The 15,894-nt window shown below is 44.8% G+C and overlaps 1 protein-coding gene across 3 annotated transcripts in view; it reads left to right on the top strand.

Annotated features, from left to right (window-relative positions):
* Positions 1-15,894, top strand: part of LOC147747798 (flavin-containing monooxygenase 3-like) — a 312,200-nt gene that overhangs the window by 266,005 nt on the left and 30,301 nt on the right. For all 3 annotated transcript variants that reach the window (XM_086955953.1, XM_086955970.1, XM_086955961.1), the window contains exon 8: positions 4,615-4,687. In XM_086955953.1, coding sequence (XP_086812079.1) covers positions 4,615-4,687 — 73 coding nt within the window. The remainder of the gene's footprint in view (positions 1-4,614; positions 4,688-15,894) is intronic.

Below are 15,894 nucleotides of genomic sequence, written 5' to 3'. Positions count from 1 at the left end.
GAGCACTAGTAATTCATGGACCCCTGCAGAAGTGACACTACCAAAAGCAAACCGATTCCTGAATCAGTACAAGTGTATGATGGCAAGATAATTACTGGGGTTGGCCACCTCCTTACTTATCCGTCTCCCGGGTGTAGTGGAACAGTGTAGTTCATTCAATAGCCCAAGTGTAAAGCAAGAGTATACCTAATAAATGTAATAGATTTAGCTATGCCCACGCTGGTTAAAAAGATCAAAGTACTTCATCCCACTCGATATTCCAGCTAGACTTCAAATGAACCCCTTTATGATGCAATGGCAGAATGCACCCGTCAATTAACAAGCCCTGATCAGAATCACACAAAGACTCAGGATGAGAAGTAATACATTTCAACTTATATGCAGAGTTCACCAATTACCCAATACAATAAGGGACTGGAGCAGCAAGTATAAATATACCCTCCAGACCAGTGCCCGGTGTCTAGAACTAATGCTCATGTCTCATTGGTGGTTGTCTGGAATGAGTATGTTCCCAGGATATGCAACTTGATGAGATCACCTACTCAATGCGTGCCAAGGTATATCATCGGTAAGGCCATACAAATGACTTTTGAGGCGGAATACCCATTTCTGTTCTCTCAGAAAGAAGGCTCTGCTGTCATCCATTCCCTGTGGCCCCAAGTGTGGTTTTTCTATGACCGTCCATCTCAATCCTCTGAGGTATGACCCACCTCAATAAAGTGTGACGTCAGCATCGTATTAGATCTGCCACATCTAATCATGCTGCGGTGTTCCGTTATGCAGGTCTTTACCTTCCTGCTAGTCATGCCCACATACTGCTTAGCACATGGGCACGTGATCAAATAGATCACACCCTGCGAGTTACAATTGGTGTGTGCTCTCTGTTACCAGGGAGTGGGTAGACCCAGGTCAATACACTTGGTGTCCGTAGTGAGGTGGCAGACACTACAAGAGCCGCATTTGAAAAGACCAACTACAGGCGGCAAACCAGTGATGGTGGCCATTCTCCCCGGTGTACGTGTTGCCCTAGGTCTGGTGTGAATCAATAGATCTTTGAGGTTTTGACTCCGTCTGAATGAAAAAATAGGTTTTTCCACAACCAAACTGCCAGAGTTTAGAATCTTCCAATTTTTAAGTAGTGTCCGTCTTATTTGTTGACAGGCTGTATTGAATGTCGATACAAAGACGGGTCTATTAAGTTCTGCTCTCTTTGTTTTTGTTAATAAAGATTCCGAGCAACATTCAATGCTCTCTTCTTGGCACATTTCATTATCCTTGTTGAATAACCCCTTTCTTGTAGTTATTTAGACAGAAGGGATGCCTCCACTGTGAAATTACTACGTTCAGAACAATTCCGTCGTATGCGGAAAAATTGCCCTATTGGTAAATTTTCCCGCATTGACCTGGGGTGAAAGCTATTGAAAGCTAACAGTGCATTTTTGTCTGTGGGCTTATGGTACACTTTCGTGTGTAGTAACCTCCCTCTAGGTTCAATAACCAAGTCCAGAAAGGGTAGGCTATTTTAGTGGTCGTGGAAGTGAAATGCAGCAGTGGATTTATGCCATTAAGCCATTCCAGAAAGAAGTCCACTGAGGGTTTATCACCCTTCCATATGACTAAGACGTCACCAATGTAGCAATGCCAAAGCCTCAACTGAGACCTCCATGGGCAAGCGTTATCGTAGATGACTAAGTGCTCAAAGGCACCTACGTAAAGACCTGCCAAACTTGGCGCAAAAACGCTGCCTATGGAGGTCCCATGAGTCTGGAGATACATGGTGCCAGCATATTCAAAAAAGTTTTTTGTAAGAGCAATTTATGCAAGATGCAAGATGTATGCCCTGGGCGTTTGGTACTGCTAGTCCTACGAAAAGAGAATATCCTCTAATACCCGAAGAGTTTCCCACTGGAGAATATTTGTGTACAAGGCCTCGATATCGAGGCCTATGAGAAATTCCGTCTTTGGGTCGAATGGCATATCTTATAGATGGTTTAAGATATCCAAGGTATCTCTTAAATAAACTGTGAGTTTCTGGACCAAGGGTTTCAAGAAAAAATCACAAAATTGTGATAGGGGCTCCGGCAGCGACCCCATCCTGGAGATAATAGGTCTCCCGGGAGGGGGTCTCGCTGGTTTGTGAATTTTTGGAAGAAAGTAAAATTGAGGTGTTTTGGGTTGTTTATTCACTAAGAAGTTTGCCTCATGATCAGAAATCCAATCATTGGATCTTGCTTCTTCCACTACAGTCACAATCTCCCTGGTGATGTCCTCAGTGGGGTCCACAGATAGTTTCAAATAGTTTCTCTCATCCGCAAGGAGACCGGTGCATTCATCATTATACATGGTTCTGTCCAGAACCAGTGTTGCCCCGCCCTTATCGGCTGGTTTCAGAATGATCTCTTCGCAATCCATGAGTTCTTTAAGGGCCAGTTTCTCAGAGTTAGAAATATTAGAAAAAGAGCAAGACTGAGACAGGCTCAGTGTCTCCAGATCATTTACCACTGCCTGTTCGAAGGTGGCCACCTCCGGGGGTAGCACTGTGAGTTGCGGGGTGAATGTAGATTTTGGACGAAAGGGGGTATCTCCATTTTGTGGATCAACAAACTCTTTATCTTGAAAGAAAACCCTTAACCGCAGATTGTGGAAGAATACTGCCAGGTCTTGACGTAGCTTGAATAGGACTAAACGATTTGTTGGGACAAAGCCCAGTCCCTTATAAGAAGATGCTCCTGAACAGGGGATAGAATGATAGAAGACAGATTTACCACTAAAGATGGTCTCGGCTGGTCCCAGGAGTACTGCCCGAGGCCATGCTCCTGGTCATTCCTTGTGTGATTTCTTGGTCCTGATTGTCCCAGCTGACCCGCTGTTGGCCTCTCTGTTTGCCCCTGCCTTTGTTTCGTCCTCTCCCTAAAAAAGGGCCCTGGAAGTTTTGGAACTGTGTTGTATGAAAGTTCAGGGCCTGAAAACGAGGCAACTCAAATGCTGGATTATGAAAAGGAGTTTGAGGGGGGTAACCCTTTGGTGGCCAATTATATGCTTGCATTGGTGGCCAATTATACGCTTGATTTTGATATTGGTGAAAAGGCTGATGGAACATTGATGGTCTTGGTCCTCGCCAGTATCTCCGACCCCTTCCCCTCCTTTTTTGGGGGTACTCATTGTTGCTCCTGTCACTCGAGCTACTCGTGGTGTAATGACTGGGTCTACCCTGTTGGTTCCCCTTGATGTTCTCCTGTATTTTGTTTCGGGCATATTCTTCCGTTGTATACGGATAGACCTTTTCTCTGGAGAAGTTCTTTAGATCCTTTTGTAATTTAGTTATTTTGGAATTCATCAAATAGTCTCTATACTCTGATTTTTGCCCTGTCAGGTCTGTCAATCTGCAAAAATGAACAGAAAGGGTGTTGCAAGCAACTTACACACCACATATCAGATAACAAAGTGTTTGATGAGGTTTGTTCTGGATTTAGACAGAGCTGCAGCACAGAAATGTCCCTGCTTCAGGAGGTAGATGCATTTTTGACTCCTCGCAACTCATATCTCCTGGTTCTTCTGGATCTTTCAGAGGCATTTAATATAGTGAATCGCTCCTTTCTTATTAGTATTCTCAGTGAATGCATGGACATTGAAGGAATTGGTCTATATTGGTTAACCTCCTGCTTCATCGACTGCACATAACAAATTAAAATGGAAAACTGATACTGGGGGTGTTATAGGAATAAAATAGGTTTATATAGCTCCCCATTACCTTGTCTCATATCCAAAAGCCATCCTTTAACTGCACACACACACAGCAACATCAGGCAGGGATTACAAGAGGCATTACCTACTCTTCTGTCTTCCTGGATGTAGCCCTTACGCATGAGATACCTCTCCTTTCTGGCAGAAAGACCAGGACTTGGAGTAATGAAGATTACTGGTAAGTAACCAGGGCATTAATTATGATGCCATCTCTTGAAGGGTGGCCCATCTGTGAACAACCAAAAAAGAAAGAGTTAGCCTACAACAGTAATGTAACAGCCTCAATGCGTTCTCCAATAGTGAAGTCAGGAGATAAAGCACCAGAAAGCACATGACACGTGTTGTAGAAGTTGGAATCATGGCCACTGCTAAAACGTGGAGCCTGTCGTCTGCACGACCATCAAACAGGATATGCAGATGGGGAGGTTTGGGTCTTTCACACTCCCAGAAGGTGGGTGGGGGTTATTATGCCTCCTTCAAAACAATTTTAAAAGGCAAATGTTTTTGCCTGATTTAAAGGGAGGTCTACCTTCATTACAGTAAAGATTGTGTAGAGCAAAAGTGAAAATGGTGCAATAATCTTTTACTGCTATTATGGAATTTAATATTCAGTGAGCCAATATCTCTGTGATAATACGGATGCAACTTGGGTGTGTGCTATGGAGATCGGTGTCTAATCCGTGATTTACATGTTTGAATCCCGGTAAACCAGGCTAATCCATCAGTAGTCAATAAGATATTGTGTTGTGACTTAACAGGAAAGACAACTGAATTAGGGTTGTTGAGTGCGTTATGGAAAGTGCTTATTTAGCATTGTTCTAATTTCTGTATATTATGCTAGTAATACAGGTGTATCTTTGCTAATTTCAGGGTCTTGCAAATTGCCACCCAGGAGCGTCATGGTGGCGGACAATGAAGAGAAAGTTGGGAAAAAGAAGACGTGGTAAGTGTGGCTCAGAAATGAAATATGCAAGTCACGCTTCCTGCTAATGATTCTTACAAGGAGCAGGTGAAAACCTTACACAAAATAAATTCTGTTTTTCCCTGAACAAGGTATATACGGGTCCCGAACTGTTGTCTACTTGTCTTGCTTTTGTGCAATTATGTCCTGTATGAAATTGATTTAAATACCGGTGCACTAACAGCAGAGGAAGAGTAAAATAATTTACTAAGGTAAATCTGATTGAGGAACAACCAGTACCTCGGCTGTTTTAAATTGCTGTGTCAACAAACGTTTCGCAAATTTGAAAATCTGGAATTATTATATCAGCATTACTAATTTAACATCCTATGACACAATTATAATATTGAGACTAACAATAATAATTATAACATTCCAATAACACACAACTGCCACTAATACATAACAATGTAATAACAATGACTAATTCTTCCTAAATTATAAACACACAATTTTATATTCATTTGATGAATGTGAAACACAAACAATACTATATTATTATTGTTATCCATACTACTAATATTTATAGGTGCAATTATATTAATTGGTTTTAATGGTGATTAACAACAACAAACAATAATAAACATATTAATTTTTTTTGTTTAAATCTGTTTTTATTGAAATCTACAAGTACATGAAAGAGATCATAGTCCGTGCACTGTCTATGAATGGTGGCACTTAATAGCAATAGAAACATGTTTTTATTACACAAAGGTTGAGCCTCGTAATTATGCATGACTCGTCTGCCGCACCGGATTACATGTAAGGACAACATGCGACTCATTTCGTATATGAGATATATCACTGCATAGTTTCAGTAGTCCAATGAGTAGAGTCTTTCAGTTGGTTCAGCTTGGACTTCAAAACAAACGTAGTAGAATGAAAATAGTTAACACCCAACAATCCCAACTCAGACCGGCATTAGTATCAATACCCCCCACCCCTCTGCCCATCTTGGCTTCCACAGCAACATAGTACATCATTGCAGATTGGCTGTTACTCCCCTGCAATGGCATCTATCACTCTCTCCACTGATGCCAATGCTAATCAACTCACACATGGAACACCACAGTCGTACCCGGCTATAGATTCCAGCACCTGTCCTGGACCTCTGTCCCTCCCCTCAGGTTATCCCCCCTGAACGCTCTTCCTCAACCCTCTGAAGTGTCTGGAGAAGACCTTCCCACTGAGTAGCTATGGGCTCCTTTCTCAATCCCAGCGTTTAGTCCCTTCTGATGGCGGTTCCCTCTGCCCTAGCCCATGCATAGAGCGAGTGTCTCCATTCTTGTTCATGAGGTGGGTCTTATACCTTCCATCTCTTGGTGAGCAATCGTTTGGTAACCAATCCAATCCAAAAATTCTTTGTTTCGGCCATTCTGACCATAAAAGATGCAATAAAAACATTTGACATTAGAAAAGCATCCACATCAATAAAAACATGCTAAAATACATTACATAAGAATTCATTTCCTAGGAGAGTCTGGACAAGGATAGGAGATAACATTACAGTTCATATCAGTAATTTGTAATTTGTAATTTGTAATTGTATTTGTAGAGCGCAACGGTCGCTCCGAAAGGAGCATCCTGGCGCTGGGTCGATAGTATGCAATCAGTTACATAAGCAGAATTAGATGGCGGCCATGACATATTCGTCTGGGAGATTAAAAATCCAGGTTTTTAGTTGCTTCCTAAACTGGGTTTCTTGAGTTTGGGACCTGAGATTTTTGGGCATGGAGTTCCAGGCTCTAGAGGACAGATAAGTCAGGGTTTTGCCACCTTTGGTTTTGAGGTTGAACCTAGCTAGCTTTATTTGATTGTCATTAGAGGATTGTAGAGTCCTGGAAGGGTTGTAGTGGGGGTAGTGCCTGGTGAGATATTTAGGGCCTGTGCAATTGAATGCCCGAAATGCGATGATTAGAATCTTAAAAAGTATTCTTTTATGCAGAGGCTGCCAATGAAGAGTTTTTAAGGCAGCTGATACCGAGGATTTCCTGGGTAGTTTTAGTACTAATCTGGCTGCTGAGTGTTGTACACTTTGAAGTTTTTTCAGTGTAGATTTTTTTACTCCTGCCATCAGACCATTGCAGTAGTCTAGGCGGGCGAGGATTAGAGCCACTGCTACCGCCTTTTTTGAGTCACTGGGCAAGAAGTCGAATAACTTTTTAAGAGATTTTATGATGCCAAAGCAGCATGCTGCCACATTCCTGACGTGTTGGTCAAAGGATAACTCGGTGTCGAACAAGACTCCGAGATTTCTTGCTGTCGCTACGGTCTGGGGGGGAGCGGTGGAGTCCTCTGGCCACCAAAGGCTGGGACAGAAATTTACATTTTTTCCCATTGGGAGGATTTCTGTCTTGCTGGCGTTACATTTAAGGTGTTTTTTTTCCATCCAGTGGAAAACGTCCTTCAAACAATTTTTAAGATTTAGTTCAGCATTAGTGGAATTTTCATCTAATGGCACAATGAGTTGAGTGTCATCGGCATACGAAGTTACGAGTATGCCGAATGATTCAATCAGGGAGATAAGTGGGATCAAATAGACATTAAAAAGTAGAGGACTCAAAATGGAACCCTGAGGGACTCCAGACCGAACCTTCTTCTCTTTAGAAAGGAAAGGGCCCAAGGCAATGGTTTGGGATCCATCTGTCAAGAAGGATGTTATCCACGCAAGAACCACGTCTGAGATAGCAATATCTTTTAATCTGCCCAACAGTATAGAGTGCGAGATGGTATCGAACGCCGCTGTGAGGTCCAATAGAATCAGCACGGCGTTCTTTCTTTGATCCTGTAGCAGCTTAATGGAGTCTGTCAATTCAATCAATGCTGTTTCTGTAGAATGATGAGGACGGAAACCTGACTGTTGGGGGTGGAGGACGCTGTATGTTTCTATATGGCTTTTTAGTTCTCTATAGACCATCTGTTCAGTGATTTTTCCCAAGACTGGGAGGAGTGATATTGGGCGTAGATTGGTGAGGTCTGAGGGTGATTTATTAAGCTTTTTCATCAAGGGTTTTACAATTCCCTGTCTCCATTCACGTGGGACGATACCTGTATTGAGGGAAGAGTTTACAATCTTATTTATGATTGGATTCACCACATCAATTAACTGATGGAGAATTCTTGGGGGGCAGGGGTCCGAGGGTGCTCCTGATTTACAGGCTAGGATTACTTCCCGTGTTTGGGATAGACTGACCAGTGTGAAAATTTTAATACTTCCAATTGTGTTTTCTCCCTGATCAGAGAGGGTAGAAGTCTGAGAGACTTGGTGTATAGGAAAGTTTTTCTGTATTGAGTCAATTTTCTCCTTAAAGAAGTCAGCTATTTGATTGCAGAATTCTTGGGATGGAGGTATTTCAGGCTGTAACGCTTTGGGATGGGTAAAAGTCTTGACTATAGAAAACAATGTTTTTTGTTTTTGTTTGGCTTCCTTGATGGCATTGATATAGAAATCTTTCTTGGCAATTTTTATGCTGGAATGATATATCTTCCTCAGCTGGATATAAGAGTTTCTCTCTGCCGTGTCGTAAGTTTTACACCACTTGCGTTCGCCTTTTTTACATAATAGATGGGCTTTGGCTAAATCTGGAGTAAACCAGGGGGCATTTGTCTTGCATCTTTTCTCCATTCTTCGGGGACGTTTGGGTGGTGCACGTACTTTAATCTCATGCTGCATCCAGCTCTGGAAGCGTTTTGAGTCATGTTCTACGTCGCCAGTCAGACTAGGGATCTGTGTCTGGATGGTAGGTTTAAGTTTGAAATTTTCCTCTACCATTTTCCAGTTAACGTAGTTCTCAGAATGTGAACTGGATTTGATTGAATTCTGGGGGCGTGAGGTTTTGATGCAAAATGGGATCAGACTATGATCAGTCCAGATTTGTGGGACAGGAGATTGGGTTTCTAGAAGGGGCAAGTTCGTACATACCCCATCTAGTATGTGTCCAGCTTGATGTGTGGGCTGTTTAACCCTTTGTTGAAGGTTAAAAATGTCCAGGGTCTGATGAAAATTAAGAGCCTGTAAGTCGGCTTTGGATTCGAGGTGCAAATTAAAATCACCCAGGAGAGTAAAGTGTGGGTATCGGATGAGGAGCTGACCTAAAGAGTTACTGAGAGATTCTAGGAATCTGGTTGCACTGCCCGGGGGGCGGTAGATTAGTCCTCCTGAGAAGGAGGAGGTCTCGTTCAGTTTGATGGAAAAACCGAGGCCTTCTATACCTTTGAGGGGGTCTAAATTGAATGTGTGGCATTTAAAGTGGTTTCTTAACACCAAGGCTACTCCTCCACCTCTCCCCTTCAGCCTGTCCTGCCTAAGGATGGTATAGCCTTGTGGGAGGGCGATGGCTAGGTCTGGGTTACTATTATCAGTTAGCCAGGTTTCAGTTATGAGGAGGCAATCTAGGTCTAACTCCAGGATGAGATCTTTTATATCTTGGCTATGGTTACACATGGAGCGAGCGTTGATCATTCCTCCTTTAAAGTGTGACATATTATCGACCAAGTCGATTAGAGGAGCTTTTGTCTTGACTGGGGACCCGGAAGAGGTCCACCTGCAGAGCTTACAGCTAAAGGGCCCTTTGATGTTATTCATTTCAACCTTACAGGTACAACTGTTTCCTATGCGTAGACTTTGAAGAAAGTCGGGCTGGTACCTTATAGTGGAGGGTTCTTGTCCAGAGTTTCCTGTGCCTATCGCGTTCTTGGCGCGGACGGGCTTGCCTTAGGTGCTCCCGCTGCGCTCGTTCGCTGCGCGTCCTGCAAATGCACATATTTAACGTGGGTGGGGGGGCGTGTCCTCGAGGGGACGTGGCCAGCGAGCACGCCGGCGATGGCGGCCGCTAAAGTAACTATGATCGCAACAGCGTTCAAATCGGCTGTGCGGTATGCAGGCAATGGGCTTCTGCCCCAAGAGAGATCAAAGGAGGTATGCTTCGTTTTAAAAATACAGTAAATACAAGTGACAGTCAAATTTTTGAAAGTAAGTGATTGCGTACCACCAGCTCCCGGCTTCCACCTCAGGAGTGGGATTCAAGTCTGTGAGGACGCTTGTTGTCAGCGCCTTTTATGCTGGGCGGAGGGGCGTGGCTTCGAGGGGGCGTGGCCAGCGAGCACGCCGGCGATGGCGGCCGCTAAAGTAACTATGATCGCAACAGCGTTCAAATCGGCTGTGCGGTATGCAGGCAATGGGCTTCTGCCCCAAGAGAGATCAAAGGAGGTATGCTTCGTTTTAAAAATACAGTAAATACAAGTGACAGTCACATTTTTAAAAGTAAGTGATTGCGTACCACCAGCTATCAGCTTCCGCCTCAGGAGTGGGATTCAAGTCTGTGAGGACGCTTGTTGTCAGCGCCTTTTATGCTAGGCGGAGGGGCGTGGCCTCGAGGGGGAGTGGCCAGCGAGCATGCCGGCGATGGCGGCCGCTAAAGTAACTATGATCGCAACAGCGTTCAAATCGGCTGTGCGGTATGCAGGCAATGGGCTTCTGCCCCAAGAGTGATCAAAGGAGGTATGCTTCGTTTTAAAAATACAGTAAATACAAGTGACAGTCAAATTTTTTAAAGTAAGTGATTGCGTACCACCAGCTCCCGGCTTCCGCCTCAGGAGTGGGATTCAATTCTGTGAGGACGCTTGTTGTCAGCACCTTTTATGCTGGGCAGAGGGGCGTGGCCTCGGGGAGGCGTGGGCAGCGAGCACGCCGGCGATGGCGGACGCTAAAGTAACTATGATCGCAACAGCGTTCAAATCGGCTGTGCGGTATGCAGGCAATGGGCTTCTGCCCCAAGAGAGATCAAAGGAGGTATGCTTCGTTTTAAAAACACAGTAAATACAAGTGACAGTCAAATTTTTAAAAGTAAGTGATTGCGTACCACCAGCTCCCGGCTTCCGCCTCAGGAGTGGGATTCAAGTCTGTATTCAGTCTTTTACCAATTTTCTCCTTATCTGCCACATAGCCAATATAAACTTGGCAACTGTGAAGACTATGTGAGGCAGGGTACTTGTTTTCAGTATTCTGTATGAATGTAGGTAGTTCCTTATGCCCAAGTTCCTACATAATGGCGCTAACCAATATTTCGTTGGTCTATTGTAGGCTGGGCAAAAAAACAGAGCGTGAATCTCCTCCTCATCGTGATTGTTGCACTCTGGACAGATTTTGTCATCCCTCAAAGTCCATTTACAAGTGAAGGTTTTGATGGGCAGGGTGCCTAACCTCCATTGAACAAACAATTTTCTTGCTAAAATGGGAAAAAGTATGTCCATAAAACCTTCAAAGTGGTAAGAATTTTTGGAGTCCAAGAATTGTTCGGTTAAAATGCCGTTGTTGGGTGCACACACCAGAGAAACTAGACTTTTCTCCCTGTATATTTCGACGAATCTTTTGCGAGGGACCCTTTGGCAGCCTTGCTCAGGAGACTCCCATAACTCGGGGAGTCCTAGACGGTACAGTTCTCTCTTTATAAAGGCCAACCACGGGATTCTGTTGCGCTGGTTCAGATTCATTACATGGGTAAGGTCTTGCCTGTAGTGTGCAAACTCGCCGGTAGTCCAAAGCCTGTGCCAGAATCTTAGCGGTTTTAATTCCAGATCCTCGCCTATCGAGGGAAGACCCACATCTAGTCTTAAAGGAAGCAGGGGTGTGCCACGGGGGAGAGCCAGGAGACGTCTGAGAAAGTTGTTTTCAACCCTGACAAGTTCTGTCCCAGCTTTATACCCCCATAACTCACTACCATAGGAGGCGGCAGCTTTTGCTTGAGTCTTATACATCTCTACTGCCGGGCTAATGGGTTTGAAAAGAGAAGTGTTTGGCTATCTGAGGGTCCCAGGATAGATTCTCATGTAAGGTTACCCCCAAGTACTGGAAAGTTTTTACCCTTTCCAGTCTTGCAGAACCCAGTGTTGGGTTAGGTCTGGTTTTAGGGGAGGGATTGAATATCATGAATTTGGTTTTCTCTGTATTGATCTCTAGACCATGTTGTCTACAGAAAAGACCAAACCCATCTAATATTCGTTGAATCCCCGTCGGGGATTTTGAAAGCAGGAGGGTATTGTCCGCACACATAATAGCCGGTACCCTCCTGCCTGCCAACGATGGAGCGTCGCCATCCGTGACATTGTCAAGATGGGATATGACATTATTAATGAATAGGCAGAATAGAGTTGGCGCCAAGACACAACCCTGTCTTACCCCTCTCAAAACCGGAAACCTGGATGACAGCGCTCCATCCCTCCCACACCTAACCTGAGCAAAGTTGCTGTCATGGAGCCTAATTATGGCATGTAGTAGATGGGTAGGAACACCCAGCTCCTTTAGGACCTCCCATAGTTTCTTGCGGGGAACCAAATCAAAGGCGGACCTCGGGTCCACGAACACCATGTACAGCCTCCCCCCCTCGATCCTCACAGTTTTCCAATAGAGGAGAACGAGGTGGAAGATCTGATCCATGGTGGACGTGTTTTTCCTGAAGCCCGCCTGGAGGGGACTCAGGATCTTGTTTTCCTCCAACCAGTCTAGAAGGTGGTCCAGGAGAAGGCGAGAATATAATTTTTAGGGGACATCTATAAGACTGATCGGCCTGTAGTTGGCTGGGAGCAGAGGAGAGCCCTTTTTGAAAATAGGTACTATCTCTGCCCCCAACCAAGTACAGGGGATCTCCACTCCTCCCGCGATGGAATTAAAAGAATGAGGAGGTACGGGCCCCAGATCTCTGGGTGATGTCTAAAAAGATCGCCAGGCAATCTGTCAAGTCCCGGGGCCTTCCCCAACGCCAGTCTCTCTATTGCACTGACTACCTCACCCAAAGTAAATTCTAGTCCAACTACAGGGTCAGCTAAGGCATCAGTGGCCACATCATTAGCAAATTCAGGAGTATCTTGGTAAAATTTGCTAAAGTGGGCTTCCCAAATGGATGCTGCTATGTTTGGCTCCACTGCAGTTTTAGGTTCTCCTGAGCCCGTGTTAACCAAGGAGCAAAATTTTCTAGAGTCCCTCGCTTCTAGTGCTAGGGAGAGGTCCTGCCATCTGTTCCAGTCCCATTCAGATTTTGCCTGTGCCATGGCTTTCTTGTATTTCCGCCTAAGCTCAGCTACCTTACCCTTATTAGTGCCTGCTTTTATTGTGGCTATTAGCTCAGACTTGATCTTTTTACAAGAGGAATTGTACCAGGTCGAGGTTCGAGTCTTTTTCTTCCTTGACACTACCACCGGATAAAAGACCTCTCCTAGGGTTCCCACTAAATCTGTATGGATTTGGGCTAGTTTCTCATTAAAATCTGGGGGTCTAGGCTGATTGATTAATCCGTCCATTTCATTTAACCTGGGAACTACTAGTTCATAGATATTGCTTATACTCTCTTTTGAGTTTACCAGTTTCCCCCATCTTACCCTACGTCTGTTGGAACTAAGAATCAAATTCCCTGGGTCGTCACTGGGGTCAGCAGGTAGTAGCCCAGCAGCAGGTGCAGGGTGCGCCATGTCTAATAAAAGGGCATTGTGATCACTATCTGTTCTTTTAATAACCCTAAAATCCTGAACCTTGGACCACAGACCTGTATCTACAAAAACGTAGTCCAGGCGCGATTCATGGTCCTTCCTATTGAAGGTGCACGATGAAGGGGTGTCAGAGGGGGTTCGCCCATTACAAGCCCTTAGCGCAAAATTTAGTGCTAGGGACATCATTTGGACCGCAAGAGGGGACCAAGATTTTGGATGAGGGGATTGGCATAGCGGGACCCCCCAATAGTCGTCTTCATCAGTTAGGGCACCCTCCTTCAAGCTTTCCAGCGGTTCAAAATGACAGTTAAAATCTCCAGCCATCACAATCTTACAGTCGATGGGGAGTTGACCCAAAAATGACGAAAGATCGTCAAGTGTAGATGATTCCATGGACGCGCTAACTGGGCGAGAGTAAACATTAATGATTGCCAGATTGAAGGCATTGGACCATTTGAGTAGAACACATTGTATGTCCTGCGAAAAAGTGGGTACATTCTCCGCATTACACCCAATATGGCTAGCTACCCAGACCGCCAAACCACCTGAGGGCCTCCCTTTACCACTCCACTTAGCTTTGATTTAAAAAATTGCATATCCAACTCTAAACAGTGGTTCCCTGGCCCAGGTCTCTTGAAAGAGACAGATGTCACAGCTGCCCACTAAGGAATCCCACTCATTTTTACCTAATTTATTGACAATACCTGCCACATTCCAGGAGAGCACCTTCAAGGTTCCGACTGGAGTCTTTGGACCCAACCCCCTGATTATCTCGTGTGCGGTGTCCGACGGTACAACTTCGGGCCCTTCATTTGGTAACCATTATTCCCAGATCCAATAACCGGGTTGTTACTTTCGTGGCTGGGGTTCTGCGGAACGGATGCAATAGATATACATTCCATTCAAAGGGCAGGCCTCCATGTAGTAGTTCGCTGATCGTGTGCCAGCACGTGCGTAGTCAATAATAAACATATTCATCATCTTAAGTACTAATACTTTTTGTGGAAGCTGTGGTCTTGCAACAGCAACTGACAACTATACTTGCATTTCAGTTTATGTAGGAAGAAAATCTTAGAAGCACACAAGTGTGGGGATGTCAGAAGAAAAACATTTCCAAAGTATGACTTTGTTAGTGGAGTTAATGAGTAAACATTTCCGAAATTCACCCTTGAACAAACTGTGAAACATACTAATAGAGCAGCATAACATTGCACACTGTTGGCAAGTGCTGGATGCCAAGGTGATATCTTGGTTGCCCTCTTGATTACCTGAGAAAAGTACAAACCCTTCCGGTGCATTTAATCATCAAGGAGCTCAAACACAATCCCAAATTTGGCAAAAAACAAACAAACAAGAAAAAGTCATTCAAAAGAGCACAGTCGATTGCTGATTCAAACCACTAAGTGAATTGACAGGCACTCAATGAGTCGCGATCCACTTGAGGAGGTACAAGATTCTATTAGGAATTGCTGGAGGAAAAAAGGACAGACAAGACAAAAATACACAGTATTGGAAGATAGACTCATCCGCAAAATAATGTGGACACGATTTACAAAGTAATTTATGTGCATTAAAGTTACGGCTGCGAAGTCTCTGCACTGGAGGCGTAATCTCCGCAGAAAAGCCTAATAGGCCAGACATCTTCTGTGTATGGGATCTAATGTGATTGATATACAAAAAAGCCTTAGAAAGAAATAGGTAATGTGAGAATGCAAATCCAGTGTTGAGGTAAGTAATATACTGAACTGGTGTGAATAATTTCAGCTAAGGCAAAAAAGCGATGTACAGTAGTAAGCTGAAGTGTAGGCCTAACCCCTCTTTTTAGGTTTCGGCTGCAAAAAGCTTCGCAAGCAGCTTTTGCGCAGGAGAAATCTATTGAGTTACAGTATGTGGCTCTGGAATACGCCCTCTGTTTCATTGGCTAGCTCCATAAATGGAGGCTAGCCATTGGAACAGAGAGGCGTCCGTCATAGCCGGACCAGATTCGGGGGCGTTCCCGAGAATTTTTGGCTTTTGGCTACGTCATGCTACGTCAGCCAAAAGCCGGGAACGCCCCCGAATCTGGTCCGGCCGGGCCGTGCTTGCTGCTGTCCTGCCTTCCTCCGTGTCCCTCCTCCCGCCGTCCCCCCTCCCGCTCTCCCCCCTCCCGCTCTGTGTGGTCCTGCCTTCCTCCGTGTCCCCCCTCCCGCCGTCTGAAGGTCCCCAGATGTCTTCAGCAAACCAGACTGAGGCCACCTAATAACCTCCCTGTCAAGCAGAAAATACCAGTTTTAGTAATGCGCAGCAGGGCGCTCTAATGGCGCCAGGAGGCGCTATGTTTGTCCAATATAAAACAATGCAAGAAATACATTTAGCAAGCGTCTGGGTGAGTAGCAGAGACTCAATTATTTAGCAAACTTCACTATAATTAGACACCTTTTCGTTGTTTTAATTGAATATTTTCATATATAGTTGTGCTTTGTAAATGCTGTCCTGGCTCTGATCAGCACACCTCCCTCTAACGTGGTGGCGAAGAAATAAAATCAGGTGTGCACCGCACTGCAGGGGGTGAGGCCACCACGCGCCACGGCTCAAATTGTGCTTGGCAGGAAGTGTTTGGGGATCGCTCTGGTGAACAAGGGAGCTCTTGCGGTTGTGTCCGAGGGTCGGCTGTCGAGGTGGACACACTCCCCTCGTTGCAGTTATCGCGGGGAATTCCCTTCTCGGGG

This window comes from Lissotriton vulgaris, chromosome 1_1, assembly GCF_964263255.1.
Source record: "Lissotriton vulgaris chromosome 1_1, aLisVul1.2, whole genome shotgun sequence".
NCBI lineage: Eukaryota > Metazoa > Chordata > Amphibia > Caudata > Salamandridae > Lissotriton > Lissotriton vulgaris.
This window is presented reverse-complemented; position numbering and strand designations above follow the sequence as displayed.